The sequence below is a fragment of the Fundulus heteroclitus genome, unplaced genomic scaffold (genome assembly GCF_011125445.2).
Source record: "Fundulus heteroclitus isolate FHET01 unplaced genomic scaffold, MU-UCD_Fhet_4.1 scaffold_75, whole genome shotgun sequence".
NCBI lineage: Eukaryota > Metazoa > Chordata > Actinopteri > Cyprinodontiformes > Fundulidae > Fundulus > Fundulus heteroclitus.
The window spans coordinates 98,819-123,381 of NW_023397197.1; the positions used below are offsets into that span (position 1 = coordinate 98,819).

General features: G+C 42.4%; 1 protein-coding gene and 1 long non-coding RNA gene across 2 annotated transcripts in view; both read right to left on the bottom strand.

The window, feature by feature from the left end:
* The window catches only part of LOC118561913, a 716,353-nt gene that overhangs the window by 8,545 nt on the left and 683,245 nt on the right, over positions 1 to 24,563 (bottom strand). Inside the window, exon 4 of the mRNA XM_036134150.1 lies at positions 3,043 to 3,375. Coding sequence (XP_035990043.1) covers positions 3,043 to 3,375 — 333 coding nt within the window. The remainder of the gene's footprint in view (positions 1 to 3,042; positions 3,376 to 24,563) is intronic.
* On the bottom strand, positions 10,888 to 13,043 carry LOC118561887. The gene is made up of 4 exons (XR_004930337.1): positions 12,989 to 13,043; positions 11,891 to 12,004; positions 11,677 to 11,823; positions 10,888 to 11,601 (listed from the first exon to the last, which is right to left on the bottom strand). It is a non-coding gene; the product is annotated as an uncharacterized LOC118561887 (long non-coding RNA).

The window sequence follows — 24,563 nt, forward strand, 5'->3', positions numbered from 1 at the left end:
GGAAACCTCCTCGACGTCGTCGAGACGGTCCGGTGGCTTGGAAAGAAAATATTTCTTCTGGGTCACACGTAGGATCTGCCCAGAAAATTTGTGTCCCCCCTCCAGACGCACCACTTCCCTTTTTAACGTTTTTTTCAGCGTGACGCGCATATTCCATAACTGTGGTTACATTAGACGTTGCCAGTGTAACTAAGTGTTTTTTAACCCACGCGGAGATATGCGGCTGGAAACCTCCCATTAACATATTTTTTAGCTGTTGCTGATATGGTGTGTCATCTCCGTCAGCGTGCGGGATGCCACTGTGAAACCTATATTCTTTTTCAAAACGTATTTTGAACTCGTCTACGTCTTCCCCTATTTTTTGTTTTATGGACCCCAAATGTCCATAATCTGCTCTCCTGCGGAAAACTGCACGCGCGGCATCTGCTACAGCTGTCCACTGCTGTCTCTGCTCGTTCCCCATTTGTGCTTGATGATCAAATATTCCGCCTTGTGGATTTCTGCCTGTATAATTCGCTCTTATTTTACCCCAATGTTTTCCCACTGACGACTGTAAGGCTTGTCCGAACTCATGTCCATTTAAACCATATGAGTTATAAATTCCCTCCATGTCCTGGATCCATAATTCTGGATCTTCCTGCGGAGAAATTACCCCTTCTACAGCTTTCCTAGCTTCCTCTAGCGACCATGGACGGAAAACTGGGATTGTCTGAGGCTGCTGAGCTCCTACGTTAGGATTTGCGACCTGCACCATAGGATACAATCCTTTGGACTGGTCTGTAGATAACGAATGATCTGATTTACTCAGTCCATCCAGGTCTGGGTACAGATCTGAAACATCCCTGGGGGGGTTTAGGGGTTATACGGTGGTGGTCTGTCTTCTTCAGTTGCTACCATAGTTTGCGTTACTGAAGCATTGTACTGGCGGGTTCTTTTTTGTCTAGAGCCTAAAATTGTAGGAGACCAAATAGGTGATGAAGTGGGGCTTTGACGGACCGGCGCTGCAGTCGCCGGTACATCAGCCACCCCACCCCCTCCTGCAGGTCGGGGCTGTCTCTGCCTGCGGCCGCGCGGTTGCGTTTCATTATCTTCAGGGCGCACGAACATCACAGTTGTCTGATGATCTGCTTTATTTTTAGCTCGCGCATCCTGCCTATTTTGTGCTTGAATTAACCAACAGCGCGCAATTTCAAGCTCTTTTATTTTTTTATTTTTGTTTCTCCCCTTTTCGTACTTGCACTTGTTTCTAGCCTACACAAAACATTTTTCCATTGATTCACTTTCAACACACCATCTATTTTATACTTTTTCTTCCACTTCTCCAAGTATTTTAAATTATTTGGATCAATCTGATACATAAACTTTTCATCCCCTGTGGGATTTCCTTTTCTACTTTGTCCTGAACCCATCCTACTTACTTTTGCGTTGTGTTTATCTACCTACCAGGACCTTAATCCTGTTTTGTTTTTTTTTCCTTTCTTTTCTCTCTCTCTTTTAAGGTACCGTTCAGGACTTTAACCTGAGTATTTTAGCTACCTTTAATTCTACGACGGACTGAAAACCGGTCGTATTGCTTCGAGGGACTCAAACCTCTCGATTTAACTTTTCGGGGATTTTTTAATCACCCGTTACAAGGGACTAAAACCGCTTGTACACCTGTTCGGGGAACTTTTAATCACCCGAAACCCTGAACGACGGACTTTAACCGGTCGTTTAAAACTTACTTGCTGTGGTGTGCTTTTCTCCCGGTCGGATCCCGTCAATCCCTCGTTGGCGAAAGGAGTTAACCTACGACGCTGGCCCAGCGAGGAAATTACCTCCCGGGACTTTAGACAGGTCCTTGACTCCGACCACCGGTGGGTTTCAGCGTGTCCGCTCCTCTCGTCAGCGAGTTGATATGTTGGGATCCGGGTCACGGCACCAGGCTGATAGGGTTATTAACAATAACCCCTTTTTATCCTAGAAATGAAGAGCACACAACACAAGTTTTAGACATTTCTATAGAAAGGACAGAGGATAAACCCAAACGGAGAATTTCACTCCCTGACAGTTTGAGATCATCTGCGCTGGGTCATTTCTGTCCTCTTGCTTTTATTTTCACACATTATCAGGAGGTCATCATAAGGGTCAAAGGGGGTTGAGTCAGGAGGTTACCACATGAGGGTTAAAAAGGGTCAGGAGGCTTCAGGAATTTACAACATGGGGGTGGAAAGCAAAGAAGGGAGCAAGAGATTCCTTATCTGAGATAATTATTTGTTATTCCTGCCTAAGGTTAAATACAACAGAACTTTCCTAAAGGCAAACTCTTAAAACAAGCCAGGTGGCTATAACTTGATAAAAATAAGATGATTACATTCACATAATAAAATGATTACATTCACATTTTCTAACAAAGGCCAACTTCACGATAAACAAGATAAACCTGGTTGCGACAACTTCACCCAAATGTTTATTTTAACATAAACCATTACTTTGTGGCCCAGTAGACATGTTTAAAAGTTTGAAAAACATTCCATATAGGAATAACGCTAAAAAACACACAAATTACAGATATATTTTTAACAACTACTGAACTGAATGCACAAACTTTGTTTTGTTCCCTACTAAAATAAACTATAAATCAGTATTAAAAACCACAACATAACCAGCGCCAACTCTTTTTTGCAGCTATGGTCCGGCCGCAACAGTTTTTATTGCTTCCGCTATCGGGACGGAACCAATAATAGTTACATTGAGCCTTTCGGTAAATTAAAAATATATATAATTGTGTCAATTATTTTACTGTTTGGTAAGGATTACAAAAACTAAATCCTATTTATGACCTGGTAACAATTTTAAGACCTAAGAAAGACTGATTTAAGACATTTTAATGCCAATTAAGGCCTTAGTTTTATATTACAGAATTCAATGCCTTTTAGGACTTTTTAAGGATCCGCGGGAACCCTGATATATATATATATATATATATATATATATATATATATATATATATATATATATGAATAAAAGCAATTACAATCATTCACATTTGATTGTTTTTACCTTTTTGGTGGAGTCCATCTTGAGCACGGAGCCAAACACAGAGGTTATTCTGGCCTTTACCTCAGGCAGCCGTGACAGGACGTCCCTGGCGTACACAGCCAGAAGCCACTTGGGTTTAGGGAGGGCCGGGAGGGGCGGGGGGGCAGAGAACACTGGCGGCTCGACCAGACAGGAGTCAGTGAAGGGCTCACAGGCAGCAAAGTAGTCCAGCGTGCGGCGGGTCCACGCTGCGCTGTGCTCCTCTTGCAGCTTCTTGTGAAGCTGCGTGACGCTGTTGCCCTGAGTTCTCTCCCGCATCAGGATGACCACTCTGTAGTCACATGAGTCGCTACGCTACAGACAGGAAAAGAGCTCTGCTCAGTGTTTATTAAAGGGATGCAGGACATTTTCCACCATTTAGTTTAGTGCAGCACAAGCATATTATAGAACATTGCTGTTATCATTAATGTGTCATACCTGTATGTCAGAAGGGCGGGGAATTTCCTGCTGTGTCCCATGTTCAGCTGTCCCAGGATGTCCAGCTGTCCCAGGATGTCCAGCTGACCCAGGATGTCCTCTGACCCAGGATGTCCAGCTGTCCCAGGATGTACTCTGACCCAGGATGTCCAGCTGTCCCAGGATGTACTCTGTCCCAGGATGTCCAGCTGTCCCAGAATGTCCTCTGACCCAGGATGTCCAGCTGTCCCAGGATGTCCTCTGACCCAGGATGTCCAGCTGTCCCAGGATGTCCAGCTGTCCCAGGATGTCCTCTGACCCAGGATGTACTCTGACCCAGGATGTCCAGCTGTCCCAGGATGTCCTCTGACCCAGGATGTACTCTGACCCAGGATGTCCAGCTGTCCCAGGATGTCCAGCTGTCCCAGGATGTCCTCTGACCCAGGATGTCCAGCTGTCCCAGGATGTCCTCTGACCCAGGATGTCCTCTAACCCAGGATGTCCAGCTGTCCCAGGATGTCCAGCTGTCCCAGGATGTCCTCTGACCCAGGATGTCCAGCTGTCCCAGGATGTCCAGCTGTCCCAGGATGTCCTCTGACCCAGGATGTCCTCTGACCCAGGATGTCCAGCTGTCCCAGGATGTCCAGCTGTCCCAGGATGTCCTCTGACCCAGGATGTCCAGCTGTCCCAGGATGTCCAGCTGTCCCAGGATGTCCTCTGACCCAGGATGTACTCTGACCCAGGATGTCCAGCTGTCCCAGGATGTCCAGCTGTCCCAGGATGTCCTCTGACCCAGGATGTCCAGCTGTCCCAGGATGTCCTCTGACCCAGGATGTCCTCTGACCCAGGATGTCCAGCTGTCCCAGGATGTCCTCTGACCCAGGATGTCCAGCTGTCCCAGGATGTCCTCTGACCCAGGATGTACTCTGACCCAGGATGTCCAGCTGTCCCAGGATGTCCTCTGACCCAGGATGTACTCTGACCCAGGATGTCCAGCTGTCCCAGGATGTCCAGCTGTCCCAGGATGTCCTCTGACCCAGGATGTCCAGCTGTCCCAGGATGTCCTCTGACCCAGGATGTCCTCTAACCCAGGATGTCCAGCTGTCCCAGGATGTCCAGCTGTCCCAGGATGTCCTCTGACCCAGGATGTCCAGCTGTCCCAGGATGTCCAGCTGTCCCAGGATGTCCTCTGACCCAGGATGTCCTCTGACCCAGGATGTCCAGCTGTCCCAGGATGTCCAGCTGTCCCAGGATGTCCTCTGACCCAGGATGTCCAGCTGTCCCAGGATGTCCAGCTGTCCCAGGATGTCCTCTGACCCAGGATGTACTCTGACCCAGGATGTCCAGCTGTCCCAGGATGTCCAGCTGTCCCAGGATGTCCTCTGACCCAGGATGTCCAGCTGTCCCAGGATGTCCTCTGACCCAGGATGTCCTCTGACCCAGGATGTCCAGCTGTCCCAGGATTTCCTCTGACCCAGGATGTCCAGCTGTCCCAGGATGTCCTCTGACCCAGGATGTCCAGCTGTCCCAGGATGTCCTCTGACCCAGGATGTCCTCTGACCCAGGATGTCCAGCTGTCCCAGGATGTCCTCTGACCCAGGATGTCCAGCTGTCCCAGGATGTCCTCTGACACAGGATGTCCAGCTGTCCCAGGATGTCCTCTGACCCAGGATGTCCTCTGACACAGGATGTCCAGCTGACCCAGGATGTCCTCTGTCCCAGGATGTCCAGCTGACCCAGGATGTCCTCTGACCCAGGATGTCCTCTGACCCAGGATGTCCTCTGTCCCAGGATGTCCTCTGACCCAGGATGTCCAGCTGTCCCAGGATGTCCTCTGACACAGGATGTCCAGCTGTCCCAGGATGTCCTCTGACCCAGGATGTCCTCTGACCCAGGATGTCCAGCTGTCCCAGGATGTCCAGCTGTCCCAGGATGTCCTCTGACCCAGGATGTCCTCTGTCCCAGGATGTCCTCTGACCCAGGATGTCCAGCTGTCCCAGGATGTCCAGCTGTCCCAGGATGTCCTCTGACCCAGGATGTCCTCTGTCCCAGGATGTCCTCTGACCCAGGATGTCCAGCTGTCCCAGGATGTCCAGCTGTCCCAGGATGTCCAGCTGTCCCAGGATGTCCTCTGACCCAGGATGTCCTCTGTCCCAGGATGCCCTCTGACCCAGGATGTCCAGCTGTCCCAGGATGTCCAGCTGTCCCAGGATGTCCAGCTGTCCCAGGATGTCCTCTGACCCAGGATGTCCTCTGTCCCAGGATGTTAATCATTTATTAAATTACTGTCTCTCAATAACTCAAAAGCACACTGTTGATTGTTTTAGCTCATAAAACCAGCTGTGTTTCTGCACCTTTGGGCCGCTGGTTCTGATCATCTGGAGCCTTCAGCATTTTAGGTCCTTCACTTTCAGAACCACTAATCTCTCACAGGTCCGGTTAATCATCTCTTTCTAGACCGGTTCTAAAAATAGGGGAAGGAGCGTCTCACTTGAAGTCTTTCTGCACGTCAGAGAAGAGCTCAGAGAACTCCTGGCCGACCTCCTCTCTGACGCGGGCCTCCAGGAGCAGGTTCTCTGCTCGCTCCTTCTTCAGCTGCTCCAACAGCGCCACCTGCCTCTGCAGAACCTACAGGAGACAAGAGACGGCAGTGAGAAACGGGTCGGACCTGAGGAGAGATGCCGTTACGTCAGAACTGCTCTCTGAAGGTCTCATCAGGTCAGGGAAGTCTGAGGCCAAAGGTCAAGATTCAAGGTCAGGTCCAAAATCTCTTTCCATTCATCAGGTCCAGCAGGAAAAGTCCAGCCTAGGAACTAGAGACGGACTTTTATCGGACCGCTTCCTTTAACAAGAAATTATTTTGACAGTCAAACTTGATTTTAAACTAAAACGATCGTTCTTCCTGTTTTCTCCAACCGAGTGTTGTGGGAGTTTTGGGTGGAATATTAAACAATAGTAACTGAGTTCCCATCTTTACTAAATGACGAGACGGTGGTATAATGTTCAAAAACTAAAAGGGAAAAATCATTGTTTTAAAGTTTCACACTTGACCAATTTAGATTGAAAAGGTATATATGAATAAAAGTATTACTAACAGCAAGTACACATGGTCAAAGGACCAGAAGGATATCAAAAAGGTTTGTAATAAGTCAAAAACCTATGTCATATTGGAAAAGACATAATTGTGCTCCTTGGAAAACAATTTTGTTTTAGTTTTTTTGGTTCATTTCTTTCGTTTTTTTGTTTTCTTTCTTTTGGAGGTGTTTTGAACAGAGTTTCAAAGGAAAGGTAAAGAATAGAAACCTTCCCAGGATCAGAGAAAAAAAAGGGAAAACATCACTTTAAAGGGACACTAAGGGGACCAGGGTTTTAACTGCATGCTATTAACACTCTTGTTTTCCTCTGAGTTATTGCTTTCAGATTAAAGTAGACGCCACTTTTCTGCCAACAGGAGACTCTGAAAAGGCAGTGCGGTAAGGAGTTATAATCAGATTTGGACACTAAATTATACTTAGTTTTAACCATTTATGCCAGGAGATCTTCCAGCAGGAAAGGTGGTGTCTTAAAGATGTTTGTTGCTTTCTGCTATTAACAGCTCTATCTTTCTGCTTCTTTTTCTTTGCAAAGAAACCTGGTCAATATGATAGGATTGTGCTAACATAGAGATTTAGTCTCATTTTAGACATTCTCAGATGCGAGAGAATGCAGAAACAGTGCCGCAGTGCCATGGGGGCTGATCCTTGGGACAAGGACTAAAGGTGATGTCATTGACTTCAGCCTGATCCAGTTTTGAGTTTTATTTTGTCAGAGACAAAGTTTGATTTATTTTTTTTTCTATCATTTTGTTTCTTTTATGTTTTTCATGTTAGAGGGAACACTGTAGTTAAAATGTTTGTGACTGCTTTGCTGTAATTTCTTTTCAATATGGAGCGTTTTCTTTGGCAAAAAATGCTGGCAGAATTCATTCTGTTTGCAGGCGTGAGGACTGGAGGATGGACTGTTGAAGGGAAGAAGAATGTTGTGCTTAAGTCAGACATTGGACTGAAAATGGACAATGAAGGACTATGACTGAAGCATCGGACAACCTTCGACAACAAACACAGATGAGTTCTGCAGACACGACTTCATGCATTTCACTTCAGATTTTGTTGTACACAATTAAAACAAAACACACATTACAAAACACATAAAGATTATGTAAAGGTGAAAACTTTTAAAGAAGCACCTTGATGGAATCATGTAGCAACTTAATAAATTAAGTGGGTATTATATCAACAGTTAAATAAATAAATGAATTAATTAGTTTTCACTATATAAGTAGAGTAATCTGAACTTTTAAATAGCATTTCATTTAATGAACATCTTAGAGTAAGCTGATTTCTGCCAATCCGGCAGGCATCAATAAAACGCAAAGAAAAGGTTACTGGCTAAAATGGATAAGGTTGCAAAAAAATTAGCATAATGACACATCCTACTAACTAACATGGGTAAATTTAGGATTAAAGCATCAGGGTACAATGGTTACAATATTTATGGAGATTTTATTTCTTTCAACTAGAACACAAATATCTCAATAGTCTTATTAACCAGTTAAACATCCTAAGGGAAAAAACACAACACTGAGTTTAGCAAACCTTTAACCTGACAGCTTTTAGATCAGGATAATTTAATGGTTATCGTCTTACATACAAAAAATAAGTAAGATTAATTTAATTAGATTAGATTATGGGGACATTTTGGATCTGGTCAGGATGGTTGGGGGGCTGTGATGATAAAAGGGTAACAGCTTGAAGGTGATATCAATGAATGAAGGTTTTCTCTGAGGAACATTAAAGCAGCAAAGACACCCCACATTGGAACTCCTGTTTTGAACGGGACGTAAGGTGAGATCCTTACAATGAGAGACGTTCCACACAGGGGGGTGTGGAGACCCCTGGGGCATGGCACCCAGGACGAGCTGCTGTGGACTTGACACAGCTGGTGGAACCAGAGGGACGACAAGGTGGTCCCACATGTCATCTGACACCTTACACTGACTGTAAAGGGTTTGGGGTTTTCAGGGTTGCTGAAAACAGAAAGCTTCAGAGAACCTTAACCTTTCCTGACCAGGCACTAAGAATACATAGATCATAGATCAGATTGCAGAGGCCTAGACAAATAGGAACGCAGAGACGCGTTCACCCAAGAACTTCTTAATAAAAGTCCTTAATCCTCAGTTTAAGAAAATAAATAATCACATGTATGGTTTACTTTATTTTAGGATTAATTTGGGAACTAATTCTGATTTGCTTAAGTAGCTTTGGTTGTTCAACAATGTTAGAACATTTTCAAAAAAACTTCTGTTCTCTCCTGCTCTCTGCTTTGTTTTGTGTTGTAGAACCTTGGCATCCTTGAACAGTAACAGCATGGTATAAATATTTTGTCTTTTCTGTGCAGAACAGCACCTCACTTTAAAAAAAAAAAAAGAGGGAGAGAGGGAAAAGGCTTTCACATGGAAAGGTTTTCTTTTTCTCAGTTGGGTTTTCAAAATAAATGGGAAATGTCATGAAACGAATATATTGATGAAATTATGTTGCAGAGAACTTCAACTGTCAGACAACAACAGTTAAGACACACATTGAAAGCATTCTGTTAAGAATTATTATGAATTTACTGCAGATACATTTGAACTTAAAGATTACTCTTTTAACTAATAATTAAATTGCAGAATTCTGAGAGCTAAATAATTGTGCACAGAAATATCTTGAATGTGAAAGTGCTTGGAGGATGTTTTAATAAATGACACATGAAAGGGGTTTTGATAAGAACACTAATTACACCTTGTTTCTGTTCTCTAGTGGGAACAAGGACTCGTGTCTGCAGACCATCTTCACAAAGTGTTTTATTAGAGAGAAATGCAAAATAAAATGCTCAGTGCCCATCCAGAACTGAACACTTATTACCATCCAGCTCAATCGTCCAGCCTACGAGGAGGAACCAAGAAGAGGACTGGGGATGAAGAAGCCAGAGAACTCTGTTTCCTTATTCTTCAACGGGAGGAGTTGCCTGAAGAGACCCTAAGCGCGATTAGATTATTTTCTGCCTTGTGCCTGAATGGCCTGAAGGCTTTCTTAACTTTGCGTTCTTGACGTTTAGGACTCTTCTCATATTGTGTTGCTGTTTGTTTAACTGCTCTGTTCCACTGACTCACATGTTTGATTTTTTTGTGTTATGAGATCTACACTTTAATATTACATCATGTTGATCAATATGGTTTTATGGGGTAAAAAATGGAAACTGTTTGCTTCAGACACACAAGGATTTATGGTTTATGCACCTTTTGATTTGATATAGGAAGAACCAGGATCGGATTGGCTCTAAAGATCCCTTTAATATTAGCTGGTAATGATAACACTTAGATTCAATACAGGGTTTTCAGGCTCAGATTGGCCGAGAGCAGATCTCCCTGGGAGGGGGGCTTGCCAGTTTTTACTGCCCCCTAGGGGTAGCTTTTTCTTGTGTTTCCCCTGCCCGCACTGAACCTCTCCTGCCTTTGCTCCTGGTGTTGTAAGTTTGGAGTGGTGGATTATTGTCCATCGTAGGGGTGAGTGGAGAAAGGAGTAGGAGGGTATTCAGGGTGGGGAAGAGTAGACGGATTCGACCTTGGTTACTGAACAGGGTTTAGCTTACCATAGTCTAATGTAATTTTAAAATAATGTGCGCATAGGTACCTAAAACAGGCCTTACCTAATTAGATGAATCCTAAATTGTGGACAAAAGCTAAATCTTTGATCTTGTGTGTTAAAGCTCTATGAAGCATTCATGTTGATCTGTATTAAAAGTTCCAGCACTACCCGGTTCCAACACGGGAACCCTTTGGGTCCCACTTTACGAGTTTACAGAAATGGTTCCTCTGTGCTTTGTTCACATTTCCAAGTGATGGGTCATCTTGTTTTGTCTTGATGCTGACGACGCCATCATCAAAAAAAAAAGAGAGGAATGTTATAAGAATTATTATTCTGAAGTCACTATGACCTCACACCACTCGGACAGAGGAGGCCTGGAGACCTGATGTCTGTGTATAAGATCCACTGTTTTCTGATTGCAAGGCCAAATGCTGCAGCTGCTGAGGGATACTGATTGTTTACGATAGACTGTCTTTGTTTTGTCTTATGGGAAGGCCACAGTGCAGTATTAGGGGAAGCCCGAAAAGCGAGGCAGGCAGAGACAGGGCAGACAGAGACTGCAGCGGAACCGTGGGGTGCGATTACTTTCCATCTATGTGAATCTCTGCTCTGTTTCTCAATAAAAGTGCTGGAACGTTATACCACCGTCTCGTCATTTAGTAAAGATGGGAACTCAGTTACTATTGTTTAATATTCCACCCAAAACTCCCACAACACCGAGCAGCAACAGAATCAAACATCAAAGCTGCATTTGGAGATAAACTGTTGCAGCAACATTTCCAATAATTGCAGAGCGATGGAAGTGGCAGGTCAGCGCCGCAGCCTTAAACTATTCATGACTGAGAGGATGACATGAAGAAGTGGCCTCTTAGAACTTACCAGGACATTTTAAACCATCTTGGGTCGTCACTTGGTGCGGACGGCTCTGCTATGTGAATGTACCAAGGCGAGCCTCCACAGTGGAAAAGTTAGCACGGTGTTAATGAACAGCAACATGGATGACCTGGTATTCATGGAGGCTGATGTCCGTTCAAGCCAAAGCAAGTCCAGCGTTCTCTCTGCTGGATCCTGACTACATCAAGCGGCTCTACCGAGACCTCAGAGCGCTCTGGTGCTGCGGCTCCAGGGGAAGTTCTTCAGTCATGCAGCGGTGATCTTAGGGAAGGTAGGCTGATGAATCGTCTGAGTCAAAAACATAATGGCTGTTTCCCCGTTGTGATTAGATTGCTGCTCAGTTCATTTTACAAAGACAGCAGTGCTAAATGTTTGGGAGTGAACTGATGTTCTAACTGGATATCAGAACTTAAGGCTCAACAACTTGAGGACGTTGAGGGTCTCGTCGTACATGGAGGCACACTGGCTGACGTTGACCACCATGCAGGCCTTGCTGCTGCTGCAGAAGAAGCCCTGCAGGTAGTGGGTCAGCTTGCTCTCCCTTAATGGGACGTGCTGCAGGAGCCTGGAGGCAGCAGACAGCGGGTCACTCAGGACGCTCCAGGACCAGAACTGGTTCCCAGAACCATGAAGGTCCTACCTGGTGTGCTGGTTGTGCTGCAGAGCCTTGATGCATTTGCCCAGAATGAGCAGCGAGGCGTTGATGTTTCCAGCCTCCTTCAGGTCCTCTCCTTTGTTCTGGGTCCTGGAGCTGCGCTCAGAGCCTGCCAGGTGGCACAGACACAACCTGCGGGACGTTAACACCGTTAGCACAGCAGACGCTCAGAGACGCTGAGGTGGCGCCGGCTACTCACGCGCTGACGGCGTGGACTGGTGGCGGCTCGCCGTCCTCCACTCTCAGGATGCGGATGGAGAAGATGCTGTGGCTGCAGCAGAAGCTCAGACTTGGAGCCCAGCAGGACCAGAACCTGCAGCCCCATAAATACAGATAATCCCCATAAACACATTTAATAATGAAGCTTTTATTAAAACTAAATGTGTTCCATTAAGAAATGTGATTTTTAGCACTAAACTACACACAGTAACATTTTATTTTATTTTTCAGTGTAGTGACATTTATTGATGACTTTCTCAGTACTTGATAGTTTTAGAACATAACATAAAGGTATATGGCATTTAACATTTTAAAAGTTTTAAGCGCCCCTGAACATGAGAAAATCCTCGTTATTCGATGCTGTAGCGAGCATATTCCCTAGTTACTGGAGGAAAATAGGGAGTACCAATATGGCGGCTGGTGGCTTCACAGCGACTCGTTCTAACAGCGGCTATTAGCACTCCAGTGTATAATAGAGATCAGTGATCAAAACCGACTCATACAAAAAAAACAACCTGCATAGAGCAGCAGCTTTTACTTTAATCTCTTTCTCTTTTTATACATTTACCCAAATCAACTGTACAGTATTTATCCTCTTTTTAATCTTAAATCAATTAACGTGAACCATTCAAATTGACAAAGTATCACATAGAGCTATAAAATTAATATTTTAACAGCCCACACACACAAAATGGTGTATATGAATTATTTTAAATCACATTTCAATCATGTTTGTTAATCATTCATTAAATTACTGTCTCTCAATAACTCAAAAGCACACTGTTGCTTGTTTTAGCTCCTAAAACCAGCTCGCTTAACTATATAGCATTAGTTGGCATTTAGTAATAGTACAAATCACATGCAGCAATAGCTCAATTAACACAGATAATTTACACAAAACACAATTTTTTACATCATCAATTCACTCATATACCTTCATCTGTCTCCAGCTGGTTTTAAACATCGTCTCCAAGCATAACAATATAAGAAAGATACTTTCTCCATGAAATCAGTGAGCAATCAGCCAGAATCAGCAGTAGTTAGCATGCTATGCTAAGCGCTAATCATCATTACTCACCGCAGTTTTCACTCGACAAAACACAACAACACGGTGATGTCCCGCAACCAGAAACCCTCCTGGCAGGTGCAGATAATCTCCTAGGATCAATAACTCAAGATATAACACAGTTTTAATCAGTATTTACTTAGTAACTAGTTATATTGACGCCTCCTGTTCTAACTCTCTCTAAACTGCAGTAACGGCATCAGCGCAAAGAGAAAAAAGACAAAAGAAGAAGCGCGTAGAGCTTGTAGTTGTGAATACGCTCCCTGCTGGCAGAAATATGGAACTACAACACAAACAAACTATTGAATATTACAAAGAATACAAAATTAATATTCTGCCTTTTTTAGATCACAAGGGAAGTGAGGAAAGCTTTTCCAAATATTCCAGCCATCAGCTTTTCTACATCAAAAAGAACATGGAAAAGGAAAGAGTTGCTCTGGGTGAACAAATACTGATGGCATCAGGTAGGACCAGGCAGGGATTTTAGGGCTAAATATTGCCATGTAGAGCTAATATATAGAATATGCAACTAGAGTATATTGCAAAGTGGTAAACCTTGTTTCAGTGTCTAAGCTCTGTTTAGGGAGATGCTACAAAATCTGCTGGCCACGCCCACATTAAGACATTTATGTCATGTGGAATATGAAACGCATGGAAGTGATAAAAGCCGACTATTTGATGACATTTATAGTTACATAGAGACAAAGAAAAAGAAACTTCATGTCCTGTTAAATCCCCAAAGAATGTTTTTTAGCCTTGATCAGGTAATGCTCCACAATAACCACACTAAAATGTTTTCACTTCAATTAGATTTTATTTCTATAGCGCCAGTTCACAACACGTCATCTCAAGGCTCTTTACAAAGTCACATTCAATCAGATCCTAAAAAGTAGCTCTCAGTGTTTCCAGTCCAGAGTGCATGTAGGAGGGAAACATTTGGTACTAAAACGCCTCTCACTGCATGGCAGAAATTGTGGCATTAAGCACATCTGTGGTCAGAAGCTTTGGGCATTACGCCATCCAGTTGAGTCCCAACAGAAACAGTTTATGAAATATGGAACCTGGCAACTTCTCCCCTTCATGATACGCCTTCACTCAAGGCTTTGGATGCAAGCATAGAGACATATGCAGCAGCTTCTTCTTATTATTTGATTATTATTCTGCTTCCACACAAACATGAGTGTCAGCCGCATCTTGGCTGAAGGAAGAATGATGAGGGCGGACTGCAACAAGTTTGGAGTTAACACGGTGAAATCTAGCCAGAGTTGAACTAAACTGGAGCATTAGAAGACAAAAGGGCAGCTAGAGAGAGCAACGGCAACGACATAAAGCAACTGGAATCATTCTAGAGCTCCGTATACGCATGAGGTGTTCACTGTCAACATCTGGTTGAAATCACTAAGGTAGTTGAAAAGATGGCCCAGACAAAAAAGAATTTAAAAGGTGCACCAAGAGGTAAAAAGCTATTTATTCAAGGATTCACAGCACACCTTCATAAATATGAAACCATTTACTATTTACATAAACTGCATTTATTTCACATTTCAAACACACATCACTGTCACATTTAACTCTTCCAAAGAATGTCAAGAATCTTCTTCAAAATGAGCACAGCTTAAAATGTTGGTCTCTATGTAGTAATAAAGTTTCTCTGCATGTGTAACAAAGGCAGGTTTTTAGGTTGGCCCTGAAGTGTTAAGCTTTACTGTAAATGTCCCAGCAATAGGTTGGATGATGTGGGCAGAGAAAAACAGCGCAGCTGCATCCCTGTTGCCTTGCTGGCCACATCTAGCTTCAGCAGATCATTTGGTTTTCACCAGGGACGTGCAGAGACCGTTGGAGGGGCAGGTGCTCAAAGTTAAAAGTGGGCACATGGGGCACGGATTTAAAACACGATACAGAAACATACCTTGCTATACATCCGGCTGAAATGTACCAACCCATACTATAAAGAATGTAACATGGAATCAAGGGCGTAGGTTTGATTTGAACTTTGATTTGAACTTTAACCCTAGGGACACTTCATTGCTCTGACATCATTGGTCCTACGCAGTATGCATGCTCCTATTTCTTTATGCTTGACTTGAGCGTCAGGGCGCGTTTCTTCTGTCTAAAAAGAAAAGCAGTATTTCTTACTACATTTATACAAATTTTATAAGCACGACACACACTAGATGCTTTTTGTTAATCTGGTGGCCTAGTGGTTAGAGCATTGATCTTGGGTCCCATAGGTTCTGAGTTCAACTCCCACAGACTACCATTCTGGGTCCCTGAGCAAGACACTTAACCCCGATTGCTCCCCAGGCGCCGCACAGTGGCAGCCCACTGCTCACCAAGGGGATGGGTAAAGATGCAGAAGTGAATTTCTCCATTGTGAGATCAATAAAGTTCTATTATTATTATTATAAATTATAAAGCAGCGCCTGATCTGATGAACGTTGAATTGAGACTTTTTTCCCACTTTGAAAAAGTTTGCATTTGAACTTACCAGCAACAGAGACCTATCAATTTTTACCATCTGCAACATTCCAAACACATTTCTTACATCATATATCTAAAGTGTAGATAACAGCTTGTCCTTACCTACATCTTCTCAGACAATTAAATTATTTCCCTAACAATAGTGAGTTGTCGATGTTTAAATGTGCAGTAAATCTTAATACATAAGGAGCATGGAGGACCCAATACTGTACTTTAAGTAAGATTGGTGACACCAAAACTGAATTGTTTCATGAGTGGTTGTCCATTTCATCACTCAAATGAGAACCACATACTATTGGTATATACTAGTAAGACTAATAAAGAACAGCAGATAAAACTTTAAGATATGTTAAGGCCTATATTAAATTAATTTTACGACCATATCAACAGATTAAATACTTTTTACTTTTTGGTGTACCAAATTACCCTCGTAATGAAGTAATATTTTATGGATTAAGTCCCTGATGATAAGAATGTCTAGCTCCGCCCCTGGTTTGCACTAATTTACTAATAGACAGTGTGGAAATCTTTGTACAATAAAAGCAATGTAAATAGTGTTCCTCGGTTGTATTTGTCGTAATTCTAATTCTAGAAGTAGAAATAGTGAAATAAATAGCACTATCATTTTGTGAAATCCTAATTACGCTATTATAAATAAGTAAAAGTCTAAACAAAATATAGCAGTTGTTAAGGCAGCATATAGTGTTGTTGTGTTGTATATCATATAAAATAAATATCACCTGCTATTTATACCTGAACTGCATCAGAGGGTCAACAAAAAAATTAAACAATAATAGCAACGAAATATTGGTAAAAGGGAAACCCTCACCTTTTCTTTTTCAGGCAGCTGTGGCTAAGAATCACAATTTTTAATAGTCTACAGTCTTTGCTTTTCCATCTTTCCAGCCGGCTTCAGAACTCCAGCCTGGCACAAAATATTTAGTTTTATAAAACAGATTAGGTTTCTGTTGATAAATGCATTATACTTCAGAATTAGATGCTATTTTGAGATGCTAACGTTGGTTACTTACATTTCTCAAGTTCCATAAATCAAAACTCTTTTGCCTGCTTCTTTACAGAACTGCACTCAGCAGCTTTCACATATTTTACTGCAGATAATTAGTTTCTTAACTGGGACTAGTTCCGTAGCCTAGTATTAATTGTGGTAACCACAGTATTCCTGTATACAGGAATACTGTGGTTACCACTGTGGTTACCACTGGTTACCACTGTGGTTACCACATTGGCTGTTTTCTAGTCTGTCCATGTGCGTTCTTGCTTGGAGCGGAGATTTCAGTTTTCTCCGCTCCAAGCAAGCACGCACGCACATGGACAGACTAGAAAACAGCCAATCAGAAAGAGGGAAGGCGGGATTTAAAGCAGTATAACCAATGACAGTGGAGTTAAACAGCACAGAGCACAGTCAAGTGTGCTGCAGATTTAAAGGGGCAGGACCACTGAACTATATAATACACTGGAGTGCTGATTTTGCCGAAAAACTGAAGTCACTGGCCGCCATCTTGCTACTCCCTACTCTCACAGAATCCCATAGGATTTGGTTGCAACAACAAGCAGTTTTCTGACTGTGTGAAAATATTTCACAGGTAATTCTACAGTCAGTGGATGTACTAACACTATTAACTACTTGGAAATTAGGTGCTGAAATATTTTACATGTTATTCATATTAAATATATATATATGTATATATAAGTATGTGTATATGTATATATGTATATATATGTATACGCATATGTAAATATATGTTTTTGTACATTATTATTTATATATTTATAAATGTTAAACATATATATTTAAATGAATAAAATGCAAAATATTTCAGCACATGACTTTCTCAGTACTTGATATTTTTAGAACATAACATAAAAGTATATGGCATTTGACATTTTAAAAGTTTTAAGCCCCCCCTGAACATGAGAAAATCCTCGTTATTCGATGCTGCAGCGCACATATTCCCTAGTTACTGGAGGAAAATAGGGAGTACCAATATGGCGGCTGGTGGCTTCAAAGCGACTCGTTCAAACAGACGGTGATTAGCACTCCAGTGTATAATATAGCTCAGTGGGCAGGACAGACTGGCCAGCGTGAGGCAGCGGAGCTGGGAGCTGCGAGAGGAAAAGTAGGGCAGAGTGAGGGTACGTTATGTGGATCATGTAACCAGCCACGGTAGATCTAAATTATTATTCTTTTGGACATGCACACACACACACACCAACAAACACGCACACATATAAAAAAAAAAAAAAAAAAAAAAAAAAAAAAAAAAAAATGACAAAAGGGCACTTTGGGCACCAAGGGGCAAAGGGGCAGGTGATCAAGCCCCCTCCGCCCCCCCCTCTGCACGTCCCTGGTTTTCACAAACTCTGTCACACTTCATTGGGATTGTCTGCAAACTGCATTGCTTCATTATAAATATGATCTGGATGTTGACAGATAACAATGATCCTGTAGTTTAACACATAGCAGCAACAGAAAAGGATGGAAGCTTGTTTTCTATGAAGATGTGGTAGTGTGACCTCTGAACATGGAGCTGATCTTAGTGGATGGAACACATGGAACCATAAAGGTGATGTTACCTATTTTCTGCCATTGTAGACTTTGATTCATGGAACAACTGCTCCTTGTGTTCTATGGTAAAAGCAGCCAGAGCCTCCAGTTACAAACTGGCTGAGTAAATGTATTGTTTGCTGCTGATTTTCTGCCGTTTAGTAACTGAATCCTCAGCATGTGGAGCATTTCATGGTGTCATAATGGACGTGTGATCATGCTATATTCAGCTAATCCTCAGCAGGATCTGCAACATGAAAACAGTAGACGGCTTTCAGATTGTCTGCAGGTAACTAAATGCCAGCTTAGTCAGCTACTAAGTCAGATGAAGGCCTGATTGCTCACTCGCATTAGCATTTGTAATTATTTAGTCATTTGTATACCTGTACCTCAGTAACAAAGCTTATTCAGAACGTTGTGAATCTGTGGACTGACTTAGTTTTAGAGCATAAAGTAAAAATACAGGTCTAACAGTCATTGAGGGAAAGCAGATCATCAAGGCTTTTAAAATGAAAAAAATAATATTACCTTTAATTGGATGTTATTGGATGTACTGTTTTAGTGGAATATGTGAAATGAAGCGATTTGTGTTCACATGTTTTATGTGCCATTGTTATAGATATATCAGTATTTAGAATACACTGTAAAAAAGATAATGATGATAATGATGATGTGGTGAGGGAAAATCCCCAGGGATTACTTCAGGAGAGTTTCCTCTGAACATATTACTGAGATAACTTCATTAAAGAAGCAGCTGTGACTTTTAAAAGTCATTTCTCTGTGTTCCAAAGGTAGTAAAGTGATTGGCTGTAGAAGTCAGTGTTTGGATGAAGAACATTTACCTCCACAGAAATCTAGAAAACAATACATGTCAAATTCTTTGAGTTCATTTCATTAAGCTTCCCAGTAGTTGAGCTGATGTGGCGGCCATCTTACCTGGGGCTGACTCCCAGATTTTAATCATTTATTGATTTGATAAAAACTCATTTTCTGGAACATAGCTTGACCCGTTCTGTAGTTGTTCAATAACCAAATGTGACGAAGAAAAGATAGCATGAAGCCAGCAAAAGCCTCCTCCTTGTCCCCTAATGTGTATATTCTGTAAGTTGTTGTGCAGATCCAGGGACACGTGTGGCAGATGGTTCCATGAGCCGTGCCTAGGCTGACAAGAAGATGTCCTGAAAGCTCTGAGGGAATCCAGCTGGAACCGTCTATTGTGTTGTTGGAACCAAAGTTCTGTGGCAGCAAACTATGGAAATGTTCTTCATCATTTCAACATTTTATACTTACCTGTTTCTAGTTCAGCTTTTTCTGGACCTTGTTTTATTTTCTGTGTAATTAGTATGTACTTAGTGTGGCAATGTAAACCTCAGCAGTTTTGATCAATAGAATTGTAAAGTCACATGTTGATGAGCTTTAAATGTGAAATTCCACATCATATCTTAATGAAATGTGTTGAGTAACATCTGGAGGTGTTCTCCTGTCAAGCTGAATCCAAATTGTCCACTGAACACGTACTAAAGGTTTACTAGCAACATTGACAGCAAGCTAACATGTGAACTGTGGAGCTGGAATGTTCCAGGTGCTGGAAAAGTGCAGAAATCAACGTTCCAGAGCCGTTGTTCAGGAACCAGAAGCTGCTCTCAGATCAGTTTTAGTCCAGATGTTTGTGTTGCACTAAAAGCTGAAAAGATGAAAGCCATGAGTTGCTTTTAAAAGCAGAAGCTTCATGTTTCTACTGTGCTGTGTGTGATGTGTTGCCAACAATCAATGAGCTTCATGGAAGGAAAGAACGTCTGAGTCGCTGCTTTGATTTTCTTTTGCAGCTTTTCTCTGACTTCTAACTTCAGCTTTAAGCAACAGTTCTGGTTGCTGCTGAAGCTCAGAAATCTGATCCACACTTGGAGCTTTTTACTAAAAGCCATTTTCCATCAATACACACAGAACTGTTAGAGGCTTTTTCTTTGTGCTTAGAAATCAAATGGAGTTGATTCAGATCAAGTCCTGCTGGGTGCGCTCCATTGAGCCCACCTGAACACCACTGGATGGGAGGAGTGAAGATTTCAGAGCTTTCCCTCTAAAGAAGCACAGCTCTTCACAGCTCTGAGAGACATTTTCTTCACAAATCCCAGTCAGTGGCATCTGCAGACCTGATCACATCCAAACATCCCATTTTTCAGGACTCAATCATTTCATCTGTGCAATTGTTCCAGCTGCTGTGGGAAGAATCCAGCTGTGAACATCTGGAGCTTTAATGTGCCGCTTCTCTCCTCCCAAACATCCAGCCTCCACCTGTGGAGAACAGCTGGAAAACAGCTGCAGGTGGAAAGAAGGAGTTTGGACCAAGCTGCCTCCTCTCTGCTCTTTTCTCTGACTCTGACTTTAAATTCACTTTGATGGTTTGAAATGAAATCAGGGTTTCAACCTGGATCTTCAGAACATCCTCAGCTGATGCTGATTTTAACCAGAGACTGTCCACACTCTGCTCAGCAGCACTAAAATAAGGAGAAATAATTCTCTAGGAGCTCTAGTAATAATCTGCATTAGAACAACGGCTCATTTTAGCAGCAGCAGTGTGCTGATATTAAGGACTACAGTTTACTTTGTTACTTTGATGGATTTGTATCATTATTTGGTGTTAGTTTGTATGTTTAGTGGATTCTTGGTTTTTATCTTGTTTTTCTGTTTGTGTTTTGATGCCATAATTCCAGCAAAGCATCAACTAATTGTTGTTTAGTGTTAAAGGGCTAAAAATGGTTAAAGTGCAGATTGTCATGTGATCAGCAGCTCCTTGCAGCTACTGAGCCTCTGACCTGCTGTGGAAGCAGAAAGGATGGACTTAGTTTTTCACTCACTGCTTCAGGGTTCTGCTTCTGGTTCTGTTCACTAAATAATGACCCAATGGAATCTGTGCTGCTGTTGTATTTCCCTCATTTTAAGAGCTGCAGAGGAACAGATGATCTTTTATTCATGTCCTGATAAATGAAAGCTTAGAACTGACTGTGGTTCTGCTCACTTTTTACCATCATTGACATGTTTGGATCATTTAAAAACGCAGCAAATGGGTTTAATAATTAGACATCATGCAGTTTATCTTTTCACCACCAGAGGGAGATAAATCTCCACTAAAAACATAATTAGTTGTGTTCCAGAAACATTCCTGATTGACTGATGGAAAATGTAGGAGGAAAAGTAAATTGTTGTGGAGATTTTAATGCTTACAGTCACTGTGGGGTGGTAATGAGAGGTGGTGGTAGAAATATATTATTTTAGGAACTTTAGTGATGGAAGTGGTACCAGAGTTAAGTTCAGAAATGGATCTGAATACCAGACCTAAGTCTGATATCTGAAAACTTTAGCAATTAGAAAGATTTAAGAAAATCAACCATACAAAGTGATCAATATCCAATAATAAGTTAATGTGAGTTAAGAGATAGGACGATATGATAACAAAAGTGTAGATAGATCAATATTTCAATGTGCTGATTGAGAAAAATACAAAGTAATTATTCATGAAGAAATGCAAAATATTGATCTTGACTTGGATCCTGATAATTTAAATGTTTATATCTGTGAAGACATCTGAGGTGCAGAACGACAATCCATCCAAAACAAAAAATATATTGTAAAAAAAAAAATTACTAGTGGACAAAACGATTATAACTTTGTAATAAAATCTTGAAATAAATATTTTAGATTGTTAAAGAAAAATCAGAAGAAAGTCAGACGACATTAACTAGAGGCACATTCCACAGCAGCTCTAACAAAGCCTTCTGTCCAGGCGGCCATCTTGTCTCTGTCTCTGTTAGCAGACTTTCAGACTTCCAGCAGCTCATTATCTGGGTCAGGTGTTCAGCTGCAGGGAGGAGACGGGAGTGTCTGGACGCTGCTGCAGGAACAACTCAGACAGTTTGGCCAGATGTCAACGGCTCAGTTTATATAGATTCTCTAAATCTGGATCTTTAAATAGTTCATTTTTGATTGATTATATCAAGACATCAATTATTTCTTCTTTCTTTCACAATTTCTTCTCAGCTTTGGTGTTTTTTGGCAGAATTGGGACATTTAGTCAAAACCAGTTCTAGTTGGAGACTCCTTTGGTTCTAAACTTGTTCTGGGAGCACAGACTGCCTCTCTAATCTTTTTGGGTTCTTGCTGACCTGAAGAACAGTTCTGGACCTCATGGAGGAGTCCACTCCGTGTCTCCAGAACCGCTTCTCTTCCACTGACTGGGATGGTTTTAAACATCTCACTGTGGATCTTGGTGAAGGGACAGAAACCGGATCTGCAGACGTCTGGTTCTGTGAGGAGATGGTCTTCCTCCAGGAATCCATCCTCACTTCTCCAGATAATGAAGTTTGGCTCACCAAACGGGTCAGAACCACAATGACCAGAGAAATCTCTGTTTCATCCAGGAGGACATGACGCTCTACAGGGAACTGTGGAAATGGACCAAAAGGAGCTTCACCTTCCAAAGTCCAGATATGAGGACAAAGCTGAATGTTTGCTGAACACCAACAGGTCCGGTTCTGGATGGGATGGTGTGAAGAACATGATGGAGATGCAGCCAAAGAACCAGAACCACTCCTTGACTGGGAGAATCAATCTGGACCTTTCTAACGACTTCAATGTTCAATGAATCATTTTAATGTTCATTATTCTGATGAGGAGATGTTTGTTTTCCTAAACTTTGATTTGGACCCTGAACAGAACCGGTCCATTAATAAGTGTATAGAGTTGGAACCTTTCCAAGGAGTCAAAGGAAGGAAAAGTCCTGGTCCAGATGGAACCCGAGGAAATGTGTGGAAAATGGTTCTTTGTAGCTAGCAGACATTTTTAGTTGGACCTTTCAGTCGGCTTTGCAGCAGAACCTGGTCCAGTTCAGAAGAAGAAGAAATCTTTATTTGAAGTTACAATTTTACATTACAATGAAATCTGTCTTCTGCATTTAACCATCCCTTAGGGAGCAGCGGGCAGCTTTTCCAGAACCCAGGGAACAATCGGGGGTTAAGGGTATTGCTCAGGTTTGCTCCAGGTTCTAGCAGCCTTATCAGAACCAAGAGTTCTGCTCTAACTACTGGGCCACCACTCCCCCTCAGTAATTGTTCCCTGAGCTAAGATCTAAAGCTCAGAGACACTCGCTGTCTTCAGTCCAGAACCTCTCACCTCTCTGGTTCTGAAGGCATTAGAAAAGCTGCTGAAGGAGGACCTGATGGAACCGGGTCAGGACAGTTTGGACCTCCTGCAGTTTGCTTCCAGGACGGGTCGAGGACTGGATGGTGAGACAGGGACACTTTGAAAGCTGCTCTGAAACATCTGGAGGAAGCAGAGGACCTTGTTGGTTCCCTTTTTATGGACTTCTCTTCTGCTTTTAATCCCATCCAGCTCCACGTTTTAGCAGACAGCTTCCAGAACCTCTAGAACTTGGACTCTGTTATGATCTGGTGGCTGATGGACTTTTTAACTCTGAGACTTTTTAACAGTGGTTTCTCCTCTGTTCTTTGTTTTCTACACTAATGATGGTCAAAGCCGTGGCAGAGGCTGCTACATTATTGGACCTGCAGGAGGTTCTGTCCTTGTGTGCATTCCCAGCAGTGATCCATCAGAACCGGGTCTCCTGGTGGAGGAAGGTGTCAGATGGAGCAGTTCCTCCTTTTTAAACATCAATGTGGTGAAAACTAAAGAGCTGTGAGTGATGTGAGGAAGAAGCCGACTGTCCTCCTCTGTTTTCAGGAAGAATGCGTCTGTTGAAGGAGTGAAGCTGGAGAAACACCTCTGGACCCAGACGGACAGAACCTCTGAAGCCCACATTGGTGCTGTGTGCAGAAAGCAGCGTGCACACAAAACATCAAGCAGAAGCTGCAGCACTCTGACTGGGAGCTGCCTTGTTTTAATGTGGACCTGATCTGAATGAATCTGCTGGAAGGTTTTCTCTGAGCTGCCGGCACGGCTCACTTCCTGTTAAACACCAGAACCAGCTGCAGGCTGAAGATGTGCAGCTAAACTACTGGATCATTCAGGACGCAGCTACACACTGCCACCATGGAGAAGCAGCCGCTTCCAGCAGCTCTCAGCGTTCTGCAGGAGAACCAGCAGATGAAGCTGGTGTTTAGTGACTGTTGTTTTCTGTCCTGATGTCTTCCTGGCAGCTGCAAACCAAACTGTTCCTTGAAGAGAAGAAAGAAACTTTGAACCTTCTTCTTCTTCTTCTTCTTTTTTTATGGCGGTTGGCAAGCAACTTTTAGATGTGCATTACCGCCATCTACAGGAATGGAGTGTGGATCGGGACGCTAACTTTAAACACCCCCCTCAAAGCAAAACAAAAAACAACTTATATCTTTTCTATCAATTTTGTTTTCTTGAGATAATTAATTATATAACTTATATCTTTAGAAGTAGAAATTTTTCCTAAAATATCTTGTAAAATTAACTGTAATTTATTTTCTTGTAACCGACTAACTAATTTCCTTCTCTCAACAGAATATTTTGAACAGAACAACAAAACATGTTTTACCGTCTCTTCTTGACCACAAAAATCAC